At 46.3% G+C, this 20,574-nt stretch overlaps 1 protein-coding gene across 1 annotated transcript in view; it reads right to left on the reverse strand.

Annotated features, from left to right (window-relative positions):
* Nucleotides 1-16,852, reverse strand: part of arhgap28 (Rho GTPase activating protein 28) — a 184,393-nt gene extending 167,541 nt beyond the window's left edge. The window contains exon 1 of the mRNA XM_078215788.1: nt 16,728-16,852. Coding sequence (XP_078071914.1) covers nt 16,728-16,852 — 125 coding nt within the window. The remainder of the gene's footprint in view (nt 1-16,727) is intronic.
* Nucleotides 16,853-20,574: the final 3,722 nt, after the last annotated feature.

Consider the following 20,574-nt stretch of genomic DNA (forward strand, 5'->3'; position numbering starts at 1 on the left):
ACATTTCCCATCAAGGAGATATCATCAACTGACTTTAGCTTTTATTCCAAAGGTAAGACGGAACTCAGTGCAATTAGCCAACACCTTCACACAAATTGACAGCCCCAAAAAAGCTAGTGGCCGGCATTCTCCGACCTTGCCCACGTTGGGGTTCTCCAGTCCCGCTGCAGTGCATGGAGTTTTGGCTGAGCATCAAATTTTCCATTGTCACTGGCAGCAGTGGCGGGGTGAACTTCTCATATGAACATAGGAAACAGGAGGAAGAGGCCATTCAGCCCCTCGAACCTGCTGTGCCATCCAACTAGATCCTGGCTGACTTTCTACTTCACCGCCATTTCACTGCACTATCCTCATATCCCTCAAGATCTTTAATATCTAGAAATCTATTAAATTCTGTCTTGATCATACTCCATGACTGGAGTGTGCATGTATGTGTTTGTGTGCACCTGTGTGTGCATGCGTATATTTGTGTGTGCATACATGTGTGCGGGGTGCGTGTGTGTGCATGCATGTGTGTGCATGTGCATGTTTGCATGCATGTGTGCGCACACGTGTGCACGTGTGTGTAAATGCATGTGTGCACGCACGTGTGTGTGTGCGTGTGCACGCACGTGTGTGTGTGCGTGTGCACGTGTGTGTGTCTTTGCATGTTCATGCACGTGTGTGTGTGTACATGCATGTGAGGGATTTCCTGATGAGTAGCCTGGGGTCGGGCATATGGTTGCCTGCAGGTCTGTTCATTAAAGGTGACTGCTCAGGTACTTTCAGCGTCAAAGAGTTCTAAACAGGTCCTGAGGTTAATTATTATTGAGGGAATTTCACAAGATTGCCAATGACTCTTGTTATCTCAAAAGGTCTCAAGAGTTTATTTTAGATCAACATTATAGCAGGAGACATAAAACATCCCTTTCTCTTTATTTATATATATATATATATTTATATATATACTTTTTGAAATTAAGTTACAACCTCATGGTGTTGCACAGAAAGACAGTTGGAGTGTCAAGAATTTAGCTTTTATGCCAAAGATAAGACACAAGTCAGAAAAATTGACACATCTTCAAACAAACTGGCGGCCCCAAAAAACGATGGCTTCATTATCAACAGTGTACAATTTACAAACTGCCATAAACAAGTCCGTATAGTCAAAGCCCATCGATCAAAGGGGATGGAGCAGGTTGTTATTTTTAAATTGCATTCACGTTTTAATTTGTATTTATATTTATTTCTTCAGTGAGTATTTTCAGAATATATCTTTGAGCTCAGAATGGCAACGAGTTAGCATTGGGAGCTGGAGTGCTTTTCTATTTCAGGGACTGGTGTGCGTTAACATAAAGGTCATGTGGGCAATTAGATCTCAACTCTCAAACTGTAAGGACTCTTGTCTGGCCCAGGATCTCACTGTGCCGCAGAGATCAGAGAATTGGGCATGGCGATTACTGTTCCCAGTTCATGGTTCTGCTGATTTGCTGTGTTTTGCTGTCAAACGCTGGAAACTAGACTGCGGAGCTGTGAGTCCAATTCTACTGGTCACAGCAGGTCCAATATTCCCCCTCCCCCAAAATTCCTGCTCAACGATGGACAAATAAAAATTAAAATCGGAAAGCAATAATCACAAAATATATAAGAAATTAGGTACGACCCATAGATTGGTTATACTTAATACAATGCCAAATTGTCAATATATTACAGATAGATCCTATTGTACATTCAAGCCATACAGTCACCTGTAGATGGCTGACCAGCCCCTGGAGATGCTCGTCGAAGCCCCTGTAGATTGCTACCCAATTACTACATTTTTCTTCTCCTGAGCAATTCCTTTAATCAAAGCTAAGTGATTTGGCCAGCTTCATAATGGATGAAGGGACTGGCCAAACAACCGACCCAGTGTGATCAAAGGGCCAAGGCCAGATGTTTCCAATCAGCTACGCATGCTGAACCCACCAGGGGAGCAAGAATGAACGAGGGAAACTCGAGACGCCAACTCTGATTTCAACCATAACAACAAACACAAGTCACATACCAGATGCTCCAAGCTTGCCTTAACTACGCAGGAGAGGCACGTAGCACATCATTTATCTATGCTAACATTTAGATAACATCCACAGCACTGACCCAACTAGTCCTAGCTAGATTGCCTGACTCACACTGCATGTTTTTTTTATTCATTCATGGGACGGTGGCCTCGCTGGCTGGCCAGCATTTATTGCCCATTCCTAGTTTCCCTTGAGAAGGTGGTGGTGAGCTGCCTTCTTGAATCGCTGCAGTCCATATGCTGTGGGTTGATCCACAATGCTGTTAGGGAGGGAATTCCAGGATTTTGACCCAGCGACTGTGAAGGAATGGTGATATATTTCCAAGTCAGGATGGTGAGTGGCTTGGAGGGGAACTTGCAGGTGGTGGTGTTCTCATGTATCTGCTGCCCTTGTCCTTCTAGATGGAAATGGTCGTGGGTTTGGAAGGTGCTGTCTAAGGATCTTTGGTGAATTGCTGCAGTGCATCTTCATTAAACCATAGAATCCTACGGTTCAGAAGGAGGCCATTCAGCCCATTGAGTCTGCACCGACCATAATCCCACCCAGTCCCCATCCCCACAACCCCATGCATTTACCCTAGCTAGTTCCCCGACACCAAGGGGCAATTTAGCATGGCCAATCCACCTAACCTGCAGATCTTTGGACTGTGGGAGGAAACCCACGCAGACACAGGGAGAATGTGCAAACTCCACAAAGACAGTCACCCAAGCTGGGATTTGCACCTGGGTCTCAAACCCGGGTCCCTGGTGCTGTGAAGTATTAGGGTTAGGGTTAGGGTGCCATTCACTGTTCCATCGTGCCACCCACACTGCACCTACTGAGCGTCGGTGGTGGAGGGAGTGCATGTGGTGCCAATCAAGCGGGCTGCTTTGTACAGGATGTTGTCAAGCTACTTGAGTATTTTTAGAGCTGCACCCATCCAGGCAAGTGGGGAGTATTCCATCACACTCCTGACTTGTGCCTTGTAGGTGGTGGACAGGCTCCGGGGAGTCAGGAGGTGAGATACTCGCTGCAGTATTCCTAGCCTCTGACCTGCTCTTGTAACCACTGTGTTTATGTGGTGAGTCCAGTTGAGTTCCTGGTCAATAGTAACCCCAAGAATGTTGACATGAATCTGGATAAGCGGGAAATCACCAAGAATGTGGCTCAACCAAGGTCTTCTAATGGACTTTTCTCACCCTCATTTATCACTGTACCAAGCCCACCAAAAACATTTGTGCGGCAATTTATCACCTTGGTGTTCTTCGATGTACTCCAAACATTGAACTAACTGCAGTTCGGTAATTAGGGCTTAAGAAAGACATAAACAAAGCAAATGAAACATTGAGGTTCATTTCTCTAGAAACATAATTGATAAGTAGATAGGGTTATGTTAAACTTGTATCGTATCTTCCACTAGATCCCACTTTCAGTGTATTGCGTGTAGATCTGGTCAATTACTCAATGACAAAGTTACTGGAGAATGTGCAAGATTCACCAGGTTGATACTCAAATTGAGAGGTTATAATATCCATGCAAGACTGGATAGACAGGGCCCACGAGAGAGAGAGAGAAGGCCAAGAGGTGATGATAGAAATCTTTAACATTATGAAGGTGCTTGATACTATAGATGTAGAAAAGATGCTTCCATTTGTAAGGGAAACAAATCTAAGAACTGTAAATACAAGTTAATCGCTAATAAATCTGCTAAGGAATTCGGCAGAAACCTTTTTGCTCTTACAGACTGATGAGAATATGGAACTTGCTACCACAGTGAGTAGTTGAGACAAATAACATACAAGGAGGAGCTAGGTAAACACAATGGAGAAGGGGCTTTAAGGATATAAAGTTAGGAAATGAGTTATGTGGAGGGTTAAGACCAGGAAAAGCCTGTGGGGTTGGATGTCCTCTTCCTGTGCTGTGGATACTATGGGCAGGATTTTGCAGCCCAAATACCAGCAGGTATTACCGCAGGTGGGATGGGAATATTCAGAGAGGCATTGAATTTTAACAGTTCTCCAAATTTTCCCATCCTGCCCTTAACGATGCCCACCCAGTGTCGGAGCTGGAAACCCTGGCCTATGGAATTGTTACGTTAGCAAGTCCAATCGGCGCGGAGCAAGAGGTGAATTTTCACTTTTGCCACAGAATGGGAAATGGATGGGGGCAGGTCTGTCACCATTTTAAATCTCCAAGATTTTCATCAGCAGAACGGAAATCAGGTGGGGTGTAAAATGCAAATCTTCTATCTGTACCCTTCAGTAGTTTTAGTCAGAACTAATCTGATCAGGAATTGGCTTCCCTCTTGTTTTCAATCAATTTTGGAGCTGATAAAGAGCAGGACTCCTGCAAAAACATCTCCTTTCAAAAGGAAAAACCTGCAAAAACAGGGCAGGGTCACTTTTCCTTATATTACTGTCCTCTCCTCAATGGGGTTATCATGAGAATATAATTCCATGGGCTTCAGCAGACCTCTGGTGCCTCACCCTGGTGGGTTCACCAGGAATCTTAAATATTTTTGTGAGTCTATTTGAGAATGGAGAGAGGAGTGTATAACCAGCACCAATCCCAACCTCGCTCAGATCAACTTCCAGTGGGTCACTGGACTGTGGTCTCCCCAGCTCAGAGATAACAGATGTCAATTGTAGTGTTGCACAGGTTCAAATAAACTAGATGATTCAGTACAGATCAGGAACTGATCCTGCTTTTCTACACAAAGTGCATGCATAGAAACATAGAGAGTAGGAACAGGACGGCACGGTGGCACAGTGGTTAGCACTGCTGCCTCACAGCTCCAGGGTCCTGGGTTCGATTCCCAGCTTGGATCACTGTCTGTGTGGAGTCTGCACATTCTCCCCGTGCCTGCGTGGGTTTCCTCCGGGTGCTCCGGTTTCCTCCAAAGATGTGTGGGTTAGGTGCATTGGCCATGCTAAAATTGCCCCTTAGTGTCCCGGGATACATAAATTAGAGGGATTAGTGGGATAAATATGTGGGGTGATGGGGATAGGGCCTGGTTGGGATTGTTGTCAGTGCAGACTTGATGGGCTGAAAGGCCTCCTTCTGCACTGTACTATGATTCTAGGAGGAGGCCATTTGGCCCATTGAGTCTGTTCCATCATTCATGCCCTTGATCAGCAGTGCTGCCTCCACTAAATCGTGCAAATCCATTGGTAGGATAAGCGCACCGACATCAGTGTTCTTGCTCAGGCCAACATTCCCAACACTGAAGCGTTGACCACACTCGATCAGCTGCCTGGGGGTGGGGGGGCCCATCATCCCTGACATCCTGACTCGACTCTCCTGAAACAAGTACTCTAGTTGCAGCTTCAACACGGCAAGTGAGTCCCATGAGGGCAGAGAAACACTTCAAGGACACCCTCAAAGCCTCTTTGAAAGAGTGCAACATCCCCATGGAATAAAACACTACCATCATTATTTTGTGATGCTCCCCTTATTTTTGGACTCTGCTTATTTGACATGCCATTCATCCTACATACATGCTGCATTGAGTGATGAGGAAGGTACTTTATTACATGTATCAGAAACACAAAAGGACTTGGGAGTCCTTGTTCAAGATTCTCTTAAGGTTAACGTGCAGGTTCAGTCGGCAGTTAGGAAGGCAAATGCAATGTTAGCATTCATGTCGAGAGGGCTAGAATACAAGAGCAGGGATGTACTTCTGAGGCTGTATAAGGCTCTGGTCAGACCCCATTTGGAGTATTGTGAGCAATTTTCGGCCCCATATCTAAGGAAGGATGTGCTGGCCTTGGAAAGGGTCCAGAGGAGGTTCACAAGAATGATCCCGAGAATGAAGAGCTTGCGGAACGGTTGAGGACTTTGGGTCTGTACTTGTTGGAGTTTAGAAGGATGAGGTGGGATCTTATTGAAACTTACAGGATACTGCGAGGCCTGGATAGAGTGGACGTGGAAAGGATGTTTCCACTCGTAGGAAAAACTAGAACCAGAGGGCACAACCTCAGGCTAAAGGGACGATCCTTTAAAACAAAGATGAGGAGGAATTTCTTCAGCCAGAGAGTGGTGAATCTGTGGAACTCTTTGCCGCAGAAAGCTGTGGAGGCCAGGTCATTGAGTGTCTTCAAGACAGAGATAGATAGGTTCTTGATTAATAAGGGGGTCAGGGGTTATGGGGAAAAGGCAGGAGAATGGGGATGAGAAAAATATCAGCCATGATTGAATGGCAGAGCAGACTCGATGGGCCGAATGGCCTAATTCTGCTCCTATGTCTTATGGTCTTGTGGTTTACCCGTCGCTTGTCCATACTCCTCATCCCTTGAGCTCCAGCCAATCCAATAGCCCATATCCACGACAGTAAGAGATTGACTAAATGTCCCTGGGGCAATAAAGGTTAATGGATTTAGTCCCACAACCAAAAGCAAACTCCTTCAATGGGAAATTCTGCAAGCAGTTGGTTTCACTTCTAAAAAATCACATTGTGTCACACAGAAGCTACGCATGCTTTTAAACAGCTGTGGTGGAACCCAGCGTACAATCCACTTATACTGGTAATTTGAAAGGGTGTTTCCCTGCTTCCTTTGCACATTATTGCCTGACTGGACACAACACTTGAGGATAGTCATTATCTGATCAATCAATGTTGTTGCAAATCTGGGTTTTTCAACCCCTGAGGTGTTTCTACTAATCAGCTTGGCCTCATCTGGCTTTCGTGTGTGAGATAAAATTCCGGCAGGAACAGACCAGAGGCTGGGATAGTGCACGGAAGGCCATCCAGCTGATTTATTACGGGAGGCTGTTGTGTGCTGAATGGACAAGTCTGAGGTTACTGACCACACTGCCGGGTGGTCCCATTTGCTCAGAACACGGCCTGCAGCCATTCACCTGTGGATGGTCAGAACTTTGGAATTCCGTTGCAATTGAAAGGGGTGCCGTTCAGGCTGTGTCCAAAGGAATTTAGAAGCAAACTGAGTTGACCTTCCAGGACTAAACACGCGTTTAGATAACAGCCTTTCACAACCTTAGATACCCCAAAGTTCTTCAAGCTGATGTAGTAATACGGTAGCGTAATACGGTAATACGCGGCACGGTAGCACAGTGGTTAGCACTGCTGCTTCACAGCTCCAGGGTCCCGGGTTCGATTCCCGGCATGGGTCACTGTCTGTGTGGAGTTTGCACATTCTCCTCGTGTCTGCGTGGGTTTCCTCCGGGTGCTCCGGTTTCCTCCCACAGTCCAAAGATGTGCGGGTTAGGTTGATTGGCCAGGTTAAAAATTGCCCTTTAGAGTCCTGGGATGCATAGGTTAGAGGGATTAGCGGGTAAATATGTGGGGGTAGGGCCTGGGTGGGATTGTGGTCGGTGCAGACTCGATGGGCCGAATGGCCTCCTTCTGCACTGTAGGGCTTCTATGATTCTAGTACTTTTGAATTGTAATTGTACTGTCAGGTCAGGAAGATGGCAGCCAATTTGCACAAGTAAGCTCCCACAAACATGGAACCATAGAATCCCTCCTGTGCAGAAAGAGGCCATAGGGCCCATCAAGTCTGCACCAACTCTCCGAAAGAGCATTCCACCCAAGCCCTCCCCTCCACCCTATCCCCATAACCCCATGCATTTACCATGGCTAATCCTCCTAACCTACATATTTTGGGACATTGAGGGGCAATTTAGCATGGCCAATTCCACCTAAACTGCACATCTTTGGAGTGTGGGAGGAAACCCATGCAGACAAGTCACAGACAGTCACCCAAGGCCGGAATTGAACCTGGGTCCCTGGCGCTGTGAGATAATGACCGGAAAGTCTGTTTTGTGTTTTAACCGGGAGTTAAATATTGGCCAGGATGCTCCACTTTGAATAGTGCCATGGAATCTTTTACGTTCCACCTGAAGGGGAAGTTGCGGCCTTAGTTTGACATCTCATCCCAGGTAGTATACTGGAGTATCAGCCTCGGTGCTGTCTTCAGGAGGCTAAAGTGGGACTATGTCACAATAACCTCTGACTCAGAGGCAAGAATGCTACCACTGAGCCACAGCAGCACCTAACTGGTAATAACGCTGCTTGATGTGGATGCATGAGGAAATGCCATGAGGCAACTTCCCCGTGGGACAGGAGAGCAGTAGAGACTGATGCCTAGGGGTTGGTGGCCACTTGTTGTCTTCAGAACCAAGTGGGATAAAGTAAAAATAATCAATCTGAAGAAAGTATCTCTGAACAGTTCCGAATACCAAACAAATTTTCCAGGTGTGCATGTCAGGAAACAGTTTTATCTGCTCCACATTTACTGTTCTCCCATCCAATATATTCAAGATTACTTCACTGGTCTTTGAACACTGAACATCAATGGGCAGTCTGGATGAGAAGACACATTGACGTTGCAGCTTACAAATGAAACTCTTTCACTGTAAAAATTCTTTGAACTAGATCAAGTGGAATGACGTGTTTATTTGCTTAGATGTTGCTGTATATGTGTTTCGATGGGTCTCAAGGGATATTGGCCAAACACGGGCAATTGGGACTAGCTTAGTGGTTGAATAAAAAGGGGTGGCATGGGCAAGTTGGGCCGAAGGGCCTGTTTCCATGCTGGAAACCTCTATGACTCTATGTCCTCAAAACTTCCACGTATCAACAACACTTTAGCACTTGCTGGACATGATACTTGATAACAGGAAAGAGCTGGTCCACTGAAACCTCTAATAATTGACATTATTCAAGGAGGTCACACTGGACATCACTGCTATGTAGAACAGAGCGGGAGTGTGGGATGGTGAAGTTAGAGACTTCTGACAAGCTGGGGGCTGGTACTGTCTATCACTAGAAATTATACTAAGCCCCCTCCCCACTCACACACACATTCAACTGGACATAGGCCCAAATTGACACCAAATATTGGCAAGAACTGAGAATAATTCACATGCTCCACTTTGAATCATGTCATAGTGGCTCAGACCCAAATTGTACAATGGTTTCATAGGATACAGGGCACAGAAACGGGCTTAGATCCACATCATCCACATGCCTGACACAAGCCATGCTAAATTGCCCCTTAGTGTCCAAGCCTGACAGGGTGGTATTGTGGCACAGTGGTTAGCGCTGCTGCCTCACAACATCAGAGACCCGAGTTCAATTCAGACTTCAGACCTGTGTGGAGTCTGCACGTTCTCCAATGTCTGCGTGGGTTTCCTCCAGGTGCTCCGGTTTCCTCACATAAATCGGAAAGACGTGCGGGTTAGATGGATTGGCCATGCTAAGTTGCCCCTTAGTGTCAGGGGGACTAGCTAGGGTAAATGCATGTGTTATGGGGATAGGGCCTGGGTGGGATTGTTGTCGGTATAGGCTCGATGGGCCGAATGGCCTCTTTCTGCACTGTAGGGATTCTAGTCTATGAAGACTCCTGAAACAAGCACTCTACTCAAAGTTTCGACATGGCAAGTGAGCCCCAGGAGGGCAGAGGAAATGCTTTAAGGACACCCTCAAGGCCTCCTTGAAAAAGTGCAACGTCCCCACTGAGACCTAGGAATCCCCAGCGCAAGACCATCCAAAGTGGAGGAAAAGTGTCCGGCAATGAGCTGAACACCTTGAGATTCATTGCCAGGAGCAAGCTGAAGCAAAGCGTCAACAGCGAGAGAAACATGTTGCAACCCGGGCACCCCCTCTACCCCCACCCACCTGCTCCTCCAACCGTCTGCTCACCTGTGACAGATATCACCGTTCCTTCACTGTTACCAGGTCAAAATGCAGGAACTCACTCCGTACCAGCACTGTGGGAGCACCTACACTTAGAATCATAGAATCCCTGCAGTGCAGAAGGAGATCATTCGGCCCATCGAACCTGCACAGATAACAATCCCACCCAGGCCCTATCCCCATAACCACTCTGTAACCTACTAATGCCCCTGACACTAGGGGAGAAATTTAGCATGGCTAATCCACCTAACCTGCACATCTTTGAAATGTGGAGGAAACCAGAGCACCCGGAGGAAACCCACGCAGACACAGGGAGAACGTGTAGACTCCACACAGACAGTGATACAAGGCCGGAATTGAACTCGGCTCCCTGGTGCTGTGAGGCAGCAGTGCTAACCACTGTGCCGCCTCTTGAGGGAGTGCACCACTTTCTCAATTAGGGATGTGCAACAAATGCTGACCTAGCCAGCGGAGCCCACATCCAGTGAGCAGATAACTAATGAAAGAAAAATAATTGAGTGATGTAGAAATTGAAGATGTAATGGTTCCCAGTTTACGTTCCTCTCTGTTTCCCCTCAGCCAATAATGACCAATATACATCTTTCTATCTGGTAAAAACTGGGCGGCACGGACAAGTTGGGCCGAAGGGCCTATTTCCATGCTGTAAACCTCTATGACTCTAATATTGTCCCAGCTTCTTGTGTGCCCTACTTCATTCTTTTGACGCACTTCTTTTAACTTGATTATCCCTTAATTATTAACTGGTTCATTGACCAGCTCTGCAATTCTGCTCCCCATTTGTGCCTCACGGTCTAGGTATTTCCCTGACTTAGAGCTGCAGTTAATCAAAAATGCACCAGCAGCACCATTCTAAAACAGCAGAACACCACACAGGGTGAGGTGGGGGGTTTGCAGGGGGGTGGGGGGGGGGGGGGGGTGGCGGCGGGGGAGATCCTGGCTGACAGCACAAGAGGGGAAACTTGTTTCTCTTCAATCCGCTTTCTAATGTGACACGATCTTCCCAATTTAGAAATAAAATCTTCAGGAACACTCTTTAAAGCGCTTGATGCTTTTGAAAAAAAGAACTTAACTTTGAAGCAATATGTTCAAAGTGCATGAACCATACTCGAATTTAATGACACGTACAAAATAGAAAATCTTCTTCTTTGCGTTTCAAACCACAGTGGCATCAACTCTACAGCTATAACTGTAACACTACGTTCTGCATTCTCTCCTTTCCTTCTCTATGAATGGTATGCTTTGTATAGCGTGCAAGAAACAATACTTTTCACTGTATACTAATACATGTGACAATAATAAATCAAATCAAATCAAATCAAATCAAACACTCTTCGGACAAATGTGAGGTAATGCATTTTGGAAGATCTAATACAGGTAGGAAATATACAGCAATTGGCAGAACCCTTAAGAGTATTGATAGGCAAAGGGATCTGGGTGTACAGGTACACAGGTCACTGAAAGTGGCAACGCAGGTGGAGAAGGTAGTCAAGAAGGCATATGGTATGTTTGCCTTCATCGGCTGGGGCATTGAGTTTAAAAATTGGCAAGTCACGTTGCAGCTTTATAGAATCTTAGTTAGGCCGCACTCGGAATATAGTGTTCAATTCTGGTCGCCACACTACCAGAAAGATATGGAGGCTTTGGAGAGGGTACAGAAAAGATTTACCAGGATGTTGCCTGATATGGAGGGCATTAGCTATGAGGAGAGGTTAGAGAAACTTGGTTTGTTCTCACTGGAACAACGGAGGTTGAGAGACGACCTGATAGAAGTCTATAAGATTATGAGGGGCATGGACAGAGTGGATATTCAGAAGCTTTTCCCAGGGTGGAAGAGTCAATTACTAGGGGGCATGGGTTTAAGGTGCGAGGGGCAAGGTTTAAAGGAGGTGTACGAGGCAAGTTTTTTGCACAGAGGATGGTGGTTGCCTGGAACTCGCTGCCAGGGGAGGTAGTGGAAGCGGATACGATAGTGATTTTTAAGGGGCGTCTTGACAAATACATGAATAGGATGGGAATAGAGGGATATGGTACTGGAAGGGTAAGGGATTTTAGTTCAGTCGGGCAGCATGGTCGGTGCAAGCTTGGAGGTCAAGGGCCTGTTCCTGTGCTGTAATTTTCTTTGTTCTTTGTTCTCTTGTCAGCAAACAACCAACAGCACAAGATATCATTGCATAAACATTGGGTCTCACTTTATGCAAACAGTCTCTGCACTAACTTGGCTGGAAAGGAACTTTTCAAAAAAATATATCTCATTCCAGTTTCCTGTCGAAATTTCAGTTCTTATGAGAGTGTGGTTAACACAGATTTCCCCAGCGACATCTCGCGTGAATGTAATTGTTTCGTATAGCAGTGAGTAATGCAAACCACAAATATCCTATGGTAAATCCCTGCTCTGAGCTGAATTAGCTGTTCAGAGAAGACTATTATAACTGCCCTCAACTCTCCTTGGGTACAGGCGAGAAGGAACTTTGGGGCACTTTGAGATTGATTTTCAGCAAACTTGCCAAAAATGTGCCTGTGTAGCTATTGGGCTAAGAGAGAATCTGAATCTGCTGCCTTACCATCCATGTTGGAATTGGACGCTGATATTCACATTATAGACTTTGAATCATAGAATCTCTACATTGCAGAAGGAGGCCATTCGACCCATTGAGCCCGTACCGACAACAATCCCACCCAGGATCTATCCCCATAACCCCTGTATTTACCCTAGCTAGTCCCAATGACGCTAAGGGACAATTTAGCATGACCAATCCACCTAACCCACACATCTTTGGACTGGGGGAGGAAACCGGAGGAAACCCACGCAGACACGGGGCGAACATGCAGACGCCACACAGACAGTGATCCAAGGCCAGAATTGAACCCAGGTCCCTGGTGCTGTGAGGCAGCAGTGCTAACTATTGTGCCACTTCCACTTAAGTAACGAATGTTTGGCTAAAGGTGCAATAGGTAGCCAGTGCCCATGGGGCATTTTACTACGCTAAAGGGGCTATATAAATGTATGTTGTTGTCAAACTACATGCCCGCGTGAATGAGAGAACTTCATGTGAGAAGGACAGAAAACAGTGGCAAAGAGAATTGCTGCTAACTAATACACGGGTTCACATGGCAGGTGTGTTATGATCGCATGGAACTTTAATGAAGTTATTTCCCATTCAATAGCAGGTCAACCCCTCCAGTCACTAATGGAACTACCTAGCATGTGACAGCTGGCAAAAGTTAAAAACTAGCCAGGGTTAAAAGGGTCGCTGAGGTCTGATACTTACGTCATTCAGTCAATGAACAGGAGGTGCTGTCAGGATAGATTTGCCACTGGTGATAATGGCGTTGGTGGAACACATACAGAAAGGTAGTTGTGCAAATCACATTTCAGGAATAGAATCATAGAATCCATACAGTGCAGAAGGAGGCCATTTGGCCCATCGAGTCTCCACCGACCACAATCCCACTTAGGTCCTATCCCCATAGCCCCATTCATTTACCCTAGCTAGTCCCCCTGACACTAAGGGGCAATTTTAGCATGGCCAATCCACCTAACCTGCACATCTTTGGACTGTGGGAGGAAAGCGGGGCACCCGGAGGAAAACCACAATGTCTCCTTCAAAAGAGGCTGATTTCAATTTGCCTATTCTTTCCTCTTTCCTCTTTGGGAGATGTCAATTGTAACTACGGTATTGTCCCTTGGGTGAAAAGGCCTTCTTGCCCCTAACCCAAGTAACCATTTGATATGCTTGAACACAACCAGTCTCAGCAGACATGGTGGCTCATCACCCGCATGCTTGATCCTGCCGTCTCCAATGTCTAGACAGGTCCTTAGCCATAGGAAAGCATTGGATAACAGCCTAGACCAGGGGTATCTACCATTGCATCCACCACTCCTTACCCAGGGTCTTTGAGGTGAATGGTACCGCAGTGTACTGCAGATTGGCAGTGATCAGTTCACACCACACTGACCAATTAAACCAGGGATGTTACCTCTATTTTACTAAATGAAGGTAAATATTTGTCAAATTCATTTTGCGTGTTTCTTAAAAACTTGAGCAGTGTAATGCTATCCATCTCAAGATGCATCATTGTGTCATTAAGATGGAAATGTGTCAATAAGATGGGGCGACACAGTGGTTAGCACTGCTGCCTCACAGCGACAGGGGCCTGAGTCCAATTCCCAGCTTGGGTCACTGTCTGTGCCGGAGTTTGCACATTCTCCCCGTGTCTGGGTGGGTTTCCTCTGGGTGCTCCGGTTTCCTCCACGCTCCAAAGATGTGCAGGTTAGGTGGATTGGCCATGATTCTATTAAATGCATGGAAGCATCATTGAACCAAACACAGGATGAGTGATGATTGAGCACATTATCCTCACAGGTCTGTTTGAGGTTGGAAATGGATTACACCATAGTTGGGCACACAGGGGAGGCTGAGTATACCCCCCCCCCAAAAGCCCAAATAGTGAGACCCAGCCCAGCGGCCCACCCAAATATTGGGCCTCACGCCTCACTTCAGGGGACTTGCTTGGTGTTAGAAACAAACAAGAAACCAGGATAAGACCACTGCAATCCTTGTATGTCATTGTGTCATTGTGGGGGTGGGGGGGAATGTGGGGGGAGGGGGTGCGGGGCAGGGGTGAAGAAAAAAGATTCAAATTGGAGGCCTGGAAGGAAAGGATCAAAGGTCAGAGGTCAGGAGGTAGGAAGCTGGAAGGAGATCGGTGGTCATGCGAGGTGGCAGCACGATTGGAGGCTGGGTCAGAAGCATGGCAGGGATCAGGGGGAAGGTGGAGTGAGGCAGCAGCGAACCACAACCTTTCAGTGGACTGAGGAGAAGAACGTTTTCTGCGCCCCCACCCTCACCCCACCCAGCTCCACATTTCAAAGAAACTTCGGCTTAACTCAGTTAAGCAGATGAATCTTGAAGTGAAGGCCTCAATCAGGCTTTAGTCCTCTTATTTTTAGTCCCCTTATTGTAGACCATTTCTAGCTGTGGGCCCTGGATCTTTTGCCTTTCAGCAATAGAAGGGGAAACTTCCTTTTCAGCCAGAAATGTCCAATATGGTTTCTTGACCACCACTTAAAGTAAAGTTTATTTATTCGTCACAAGGCTTACATTAACACTGCAATGAAGTTACTGTTAAATTCCCCTAGTCGCCACACTCCGGCGCCTGTTCGGGTCAATGCACCTAACCAGCACGTCTTTCAGATTGTAGGAGGAAACCAAAGGAAACCCATGCAGACACGGGGAGTTTGCGCAAACTCCGCACAGACAGTGACCCAAGCCAGGAATCAAACCCGGGTCCCTGGCACTGTGAGGTAGCAGTGCTAACCACCGTGCCACTTTGGGGACATTGTAGAATCAACAAAAAGCCCCCATGTGAAAATATTTACAGGCCTTGTTTTTTTTTAGATGGTTTGCATTCAAAATCAATTTTAGTAATGTGGCCATCTTTCAAACATCATTCCCAAAACGGATTTATTTTCTATATTTCTGAAGAGTGTTATGAAGTAGAATGACTGGAATCTGGTGAAGTCAAACTGTGACCTCCAACTGCAGGCGCATTCAAAACTTAACAGCAAATATCTCATTTTACTGAATTTTTTGTCGCTTTTAATAGAGGTATTAGTCCCCGAAAGATTAATTTATTAGTGTCGCAAGTAGGCCTACATTAACACTGCAATGAAGTTACTGTGAAAATCATCCAGTCGCCGCACTCCCGCGCCTGTTCTGGTACACTGAGGGAGAATTTAGCACGGCCAATGCACCTAACCAGCACGTCTTTCAGACTGTGGGAGGAAACCGGAGCACCCGGAGGAAACCCACGCAGACATGGGGAGAACGTGCAGGCTCCGCACAGACAGTGACCCAAGTCGGGAATCGAACCTGTGTCCCTAACGCTGTGAGGCGGCAGTGCTAACCAGCGTGCCACTGTGGCGCCCAATCCTTGGGTGGGTGAAGTTTAAGGAGTCAAGAGAAAAAGGCACAAGATTCGTATCATTGGGCGGCATGGTGGTACAGTGGTTAGTACTGCTGCCTCACAACACCAGGGACCTGGGTTCGATTCCCGGCTTGGGTCACTGTCTGTGTGGAGTCTGCACGTTCTCCCCGTGTCTGCATGGGTTTCCTCCGGGCACTCCGGTTTCCTCCCACAGTCTGAAAGACGTGTTGGTTAGGTGCGTTGACCCGAACAGGCGCCAAAGTGTGGCGACTAGGGGAATTTCACAGTAACTTCATTGCAGTGTTAATGTAAGCCTTCCTTGTGACTAATAAATAAAAACTTTAAACTTAATCACTTGGGTTTTTGTAATAAAGTGCAGCGTGCTTGGGCTGATTGGGATATTCTCACTAGGTACGGATGTTCCGATGTGAGCATAAGTTGAGTCTTATTGCAAAAAATGGCTCTGCGGATCGGAAATCCCAAAAATGATAGGATAGAACGTAAAAGCAAAGAGGGAAAACAAGGAGGAGAAGGAAAGAGAGAGGAGGAAATGGGACAGAGAAAAGGAAGAAGGGGAGAGAGGAGAAGAAGGGGAGAGAGGAGAAAAAGAGAAGGGAGTGAGGGAGTTGCAGACAGAGACAGAAGAGAAAAGGGAATGATTGCGGGTAGAGAGGGTGAGGGAAAGAAAGGAGAAACACAGAGGAATGGTTCGTGACAGAGTAACTCTGATCCTTTCGATACAAGTGATTTTTATAAAGAGGATTATGGAACACAAAACACTCTTTTCTGCCCAACCATACTCATGAAAGCTTGTGTTTGCCAAAATACAAATTCTTGGATATTTATCTTCAGTTTGCAAAAACTTTTGTTGCTTATAACATGTCACCAAACGTCTCCATTTTTCAGCATATTACACAGATAGTTTCCACTTCTAATACAATCCTCCCAGTACAGAATAAAACTGCTAATATTACACATCAGGTAATCTAAACGCAGGTAGTACACGTTTGGCTTGTAATCAGAACAAAGGCTCTAATGGCAGAGAATATCAGCTTATGCATAATACATAAATCTCTACTTAGGCACGGCATAATTTGAATGTTTACCTGTGTGTGGGAACAAGACTTGAAGGAAGTTCTGTCACACAGCCTTGCTTCATTTTTGGTACTCTTGAGGGAGTATAGGAATGGTAAGCTGTCAAAACCACACTCCCTGAATCATTTAACTCCATTCTTACAGGCGCATGCTTCCTTCTACTCCAAGTGACAGCTAACACTAGCATTCAGTCTCCAAAGCATTCTTAAAGGTAACAGTTCTGCCTTTCTATCTCTCTCTCTCTTGCTGTCTACAGCAACTGGAGTGATCAGAAAATCCAGCCCATGTAACAGGATTAGCATATAAAACAACGCCTCCCCAGGCACAAGTGGGCAGCAACCAGTGTCTGAGGAGGTATCCACTGTATTGCTTGTGGCTACCACAGACAGACCAAAGCAAGGCTACAGTTAACCACTCCAAACTAATTGGGGAGGGGCGTAGGGAGGGAGAGAAAGAACAGCAAATGTTTGAAATACTTTACATCTTATCTTTCCCCGTTGGCTTGTGTTTCTGGTGAGCCTTCTCCTGAGCTTGGTCTCTCCTCTCGAGTCGAGAGAGCTTGAAACTAAATGAGCTTGTTTTGTTAAAAGGGGGTGGGGGGGGACACATTGTCGTTCACTTACACGCTGTCAGGAAGTGTTCCTGTTGTAAAATGAAACCTTGCTGCCCGGGCCAAGAAAAATAGTGTGCTATCAAAGTGTCTCCATGAAAAATTCAGGAAGTGGATTGCATAGCTGTTTGAACAGGAGAGGTAAGCCTTCCCGAGGTTCAGGACACTCACACGGTCAAGGTTACTGGCCAGTGGAATATCTGATATTCTCAACCGAGCTCGGAAAACATACCATTAATGCAAATTTATCTCTGTGTGCATCCTTCAGTTGTGCCAATAATAATAGTTATTGCCAGCAAAGTAGTAATGCCACAACTTCAAAGGGCAAATATGGTTAAACTTCACATGAAAGCTTTGTGTTAAACACTGGGCGAACACTGTCTTGTATAATTTTAACTACCAATCCATTATAATTACTCTCATGCTGTTCCAATCATCACCTGACTCCAACGTTATTTGGAAAATCATGATTTAAGCAGAATCGCAGCCAGTTAAAATGGAGATCCCATTTTAGTAGCAGGCAGAATCTTGTGTTTTCTGCCACTTGCGCAGATCGCTTCTGGATTTATGGGCAAACTTGCAGCAGATGGAAATGTTTGGTCAATTGCTTAACAGAGGAACCTGTGGGGGAGTGAAAAAAAGCCAAATTGACCCTGAGATGCTTGCCTTTATAGGACGGGGTATAGAGTATAAAAGCTGGAGTCTGATGATGCAGCTGTATAGAACGCTGGTTAGGCCACATTTGGAGTACTGCGTCCAGTTCTGGTCGCCGCACTACCAGAAGGACGTGGAGGCATTGGAGAGAGTGCAGAGAAGGTTTACCAGGATGTTGCCTGGTATGGAGGGTCTTAGCTATGAGGAGAGATTGGGTAGACTGGGGTTGTTCTCCTTGGAAAGACGGAGAATGAGGGGAGATCTAATAGAGGTATACAAGATTATGAAGGGTATAGATAGGGTGAACAGTGGGAAGCTTTTTCCCAGGTCGGAGGTGACGATCACGAGGGGTCACGGGCTCAAGCTGAGAGGGGCGAAGTATAACTCAGACATCAGAGGGATGTTTTTTACACAGAGGGTGGTGGGGGCCTGGAATGCGCTGCCAAGTAGGGTGGTGGAGGCAGGCACGCTGACATCATTTAAGACTTACCTGGATAGTCACATGAGCAGCCTGGGAATGGAGGGATACAAACGATTGGTCTAGTTCGACCAAGGAGCGGCACAGGCTTGGAGGGCCGAAGGGCCTGTTTCCTGTGCTGTACTGTTCTTTGTTCTTTGTTCTTTGAGATGTCACATGCTGCTAAAGTGCTGAACATTTCATTCCCTGAATGTGTCGGAACTGAAGTTCTATTTCGTACCAAGTTGCTTTTTTATTCATTCCTGGGACATGGGCGTTGCTGGCTGGGCAGGCATGTATTGCCCGTCCCTAATTGACCTTGAACTGAGTGACTTGCCAGGTCATTTCAGAGGTCAGTTGAGAGTCAACCACATTGCTGTGGCTTTGGAGTCACATGTAGGCCAGACTTTGTAAGGATGACAGATTTCCTTCCCTAAAGGACATTCGTAGACCAGATGGGTTTTTCCGACAATCGACAATAGTTTCGTAGTCATCATAGAATCTTCATAGAACAGAATCACAGAATCCCTACTGTGCAGAAGGAGGCCATTCGAGTCTGCACCAACCACAATCCCACCTAGGCCCTATTCCCACAACCTCACGCATTTACCCGGCTAATCCCCTGACGCCAGGGTCAATTTAGCATGTCCAATCAACATAACCTGCACATCTTTAGACTGCGGGAGGAAGCCCACGCAGATATGGAGAGAATGTGCAAACTCCACACAGACAGTGACCCGAGGCTGGAATTGAACCCGGGTCCCTGGCATGTGAGGCAGCAGTGTGCCACCCCAGATATTTTTATCACCTGCAATGGTTCCTCTTCCCATCCTCGCAACATTACATCTGGTGTCCCCAAACCCCTATTCCCAAGTAACGACTCCATCCCTGTACCCGCCAATCATAGAAACAGAGAAAATAAGAGCCGGAGGAGGCCATTTGGCCCTTCGAGCCTGCTCTGCCATTCATTACAATCACAGCTTAATCATCCAACTCAATAGGCTAATCCCGCTCTTTCCCCATAACCTTTGATCCCAGTCACCCCAAGGTTATATCCAGCCACCTCCTGAAAACATTCAATGTTTTGGCATCAACCATTTCCTGTGGTAATGAATTCCACAGGCTCACCACTCTTTGGGCGAAGAGAGATCATATGCAGTTTAACTAAAAGGTTTATAACTTTGGTGCCACATTTGAACTCAAAATGAGCTCCCATCCACAAATCCATGCCATCACTAAGACTACCTATTTCCTCCTCCATAACATCACCCAAATTGGAAATGAAAACAAAAAATGCCAGATAAACTCAGCAGGACTGGCAGCATCTGTGGAGAGAGAAACAGAGTTAACATTTCAAGTCTGCACGATTCTTCTTCAGAGATGAAGAGGGGCAGAAAGATGATGGATGAGAGAGTGGAGAGTGGGATGGAGAAACTGGGGCAGAACAGAAGGTCACCTATAGGTAGCAGCTCAGGTGAGACTGACAAAGTTGTCACAGATACAGAAAAAAGGGAGTGTTAACGGTCATGTTAAAGATGGTGGTAACCGTGTCATCAGCCAAATCTGCATACCTCAGTTCATCTGCTGAAACCCTCATTCATGCCTTTGTTACCTCTAGATTTGACCATTACAATGCACTCTCGGCCAAACTCCCACATTCTACCCTCCACAAATTTGAGGCCATCCAGAATTCTGCTGCTCATCCCACATCACTCCACTTCTCATTCACCTATCATCCTGTGCTCGCTGATCTACACTGGCTCCCAACAGCTCTGCTTCAGGATTCTGAACCTTGTGTTCAAATCTCTCAACTGCCTTGCTTCTCCCTAACCACATAACCTCCTCCAGCCCCACTACCTTGTCAGATATCGGCCTGGATCGAGTGGACGCGGAGAGGATGTTTCCACTAGTAGGAAAAACTAGAACCAGAGGGCACAACCTCAGGCTAAAGGGACGATCCTTTAAAACAGAGATGAGAAGGAATTTCTTCAGCCAGAGAGTGGTGAATCTGTGGAGCTCTTTGCCACAGATGGCTGTGGAGGCCAGGTCATTGAGTGTCTTTAAGACAGAGATAGATAGGTTCTTAATTAATAAGGGGATCAGGGGTTATGGGGAAAAGGCAGGAGAATGGGGATGA

This window comes from Mustelus asterias, chromosome 7 (genome assembly GCF_964213995.1).
Source record: "Mustelus asterias chromosome 7, sMusAst1.hap1.1, whole genome shotgun sequence".
NCBI lineage: Eukaryota > Metazoa > Chordata > Chondrichthyes > Carcharhiniformes > Triakidae > Mustelus > Mustelus asterias.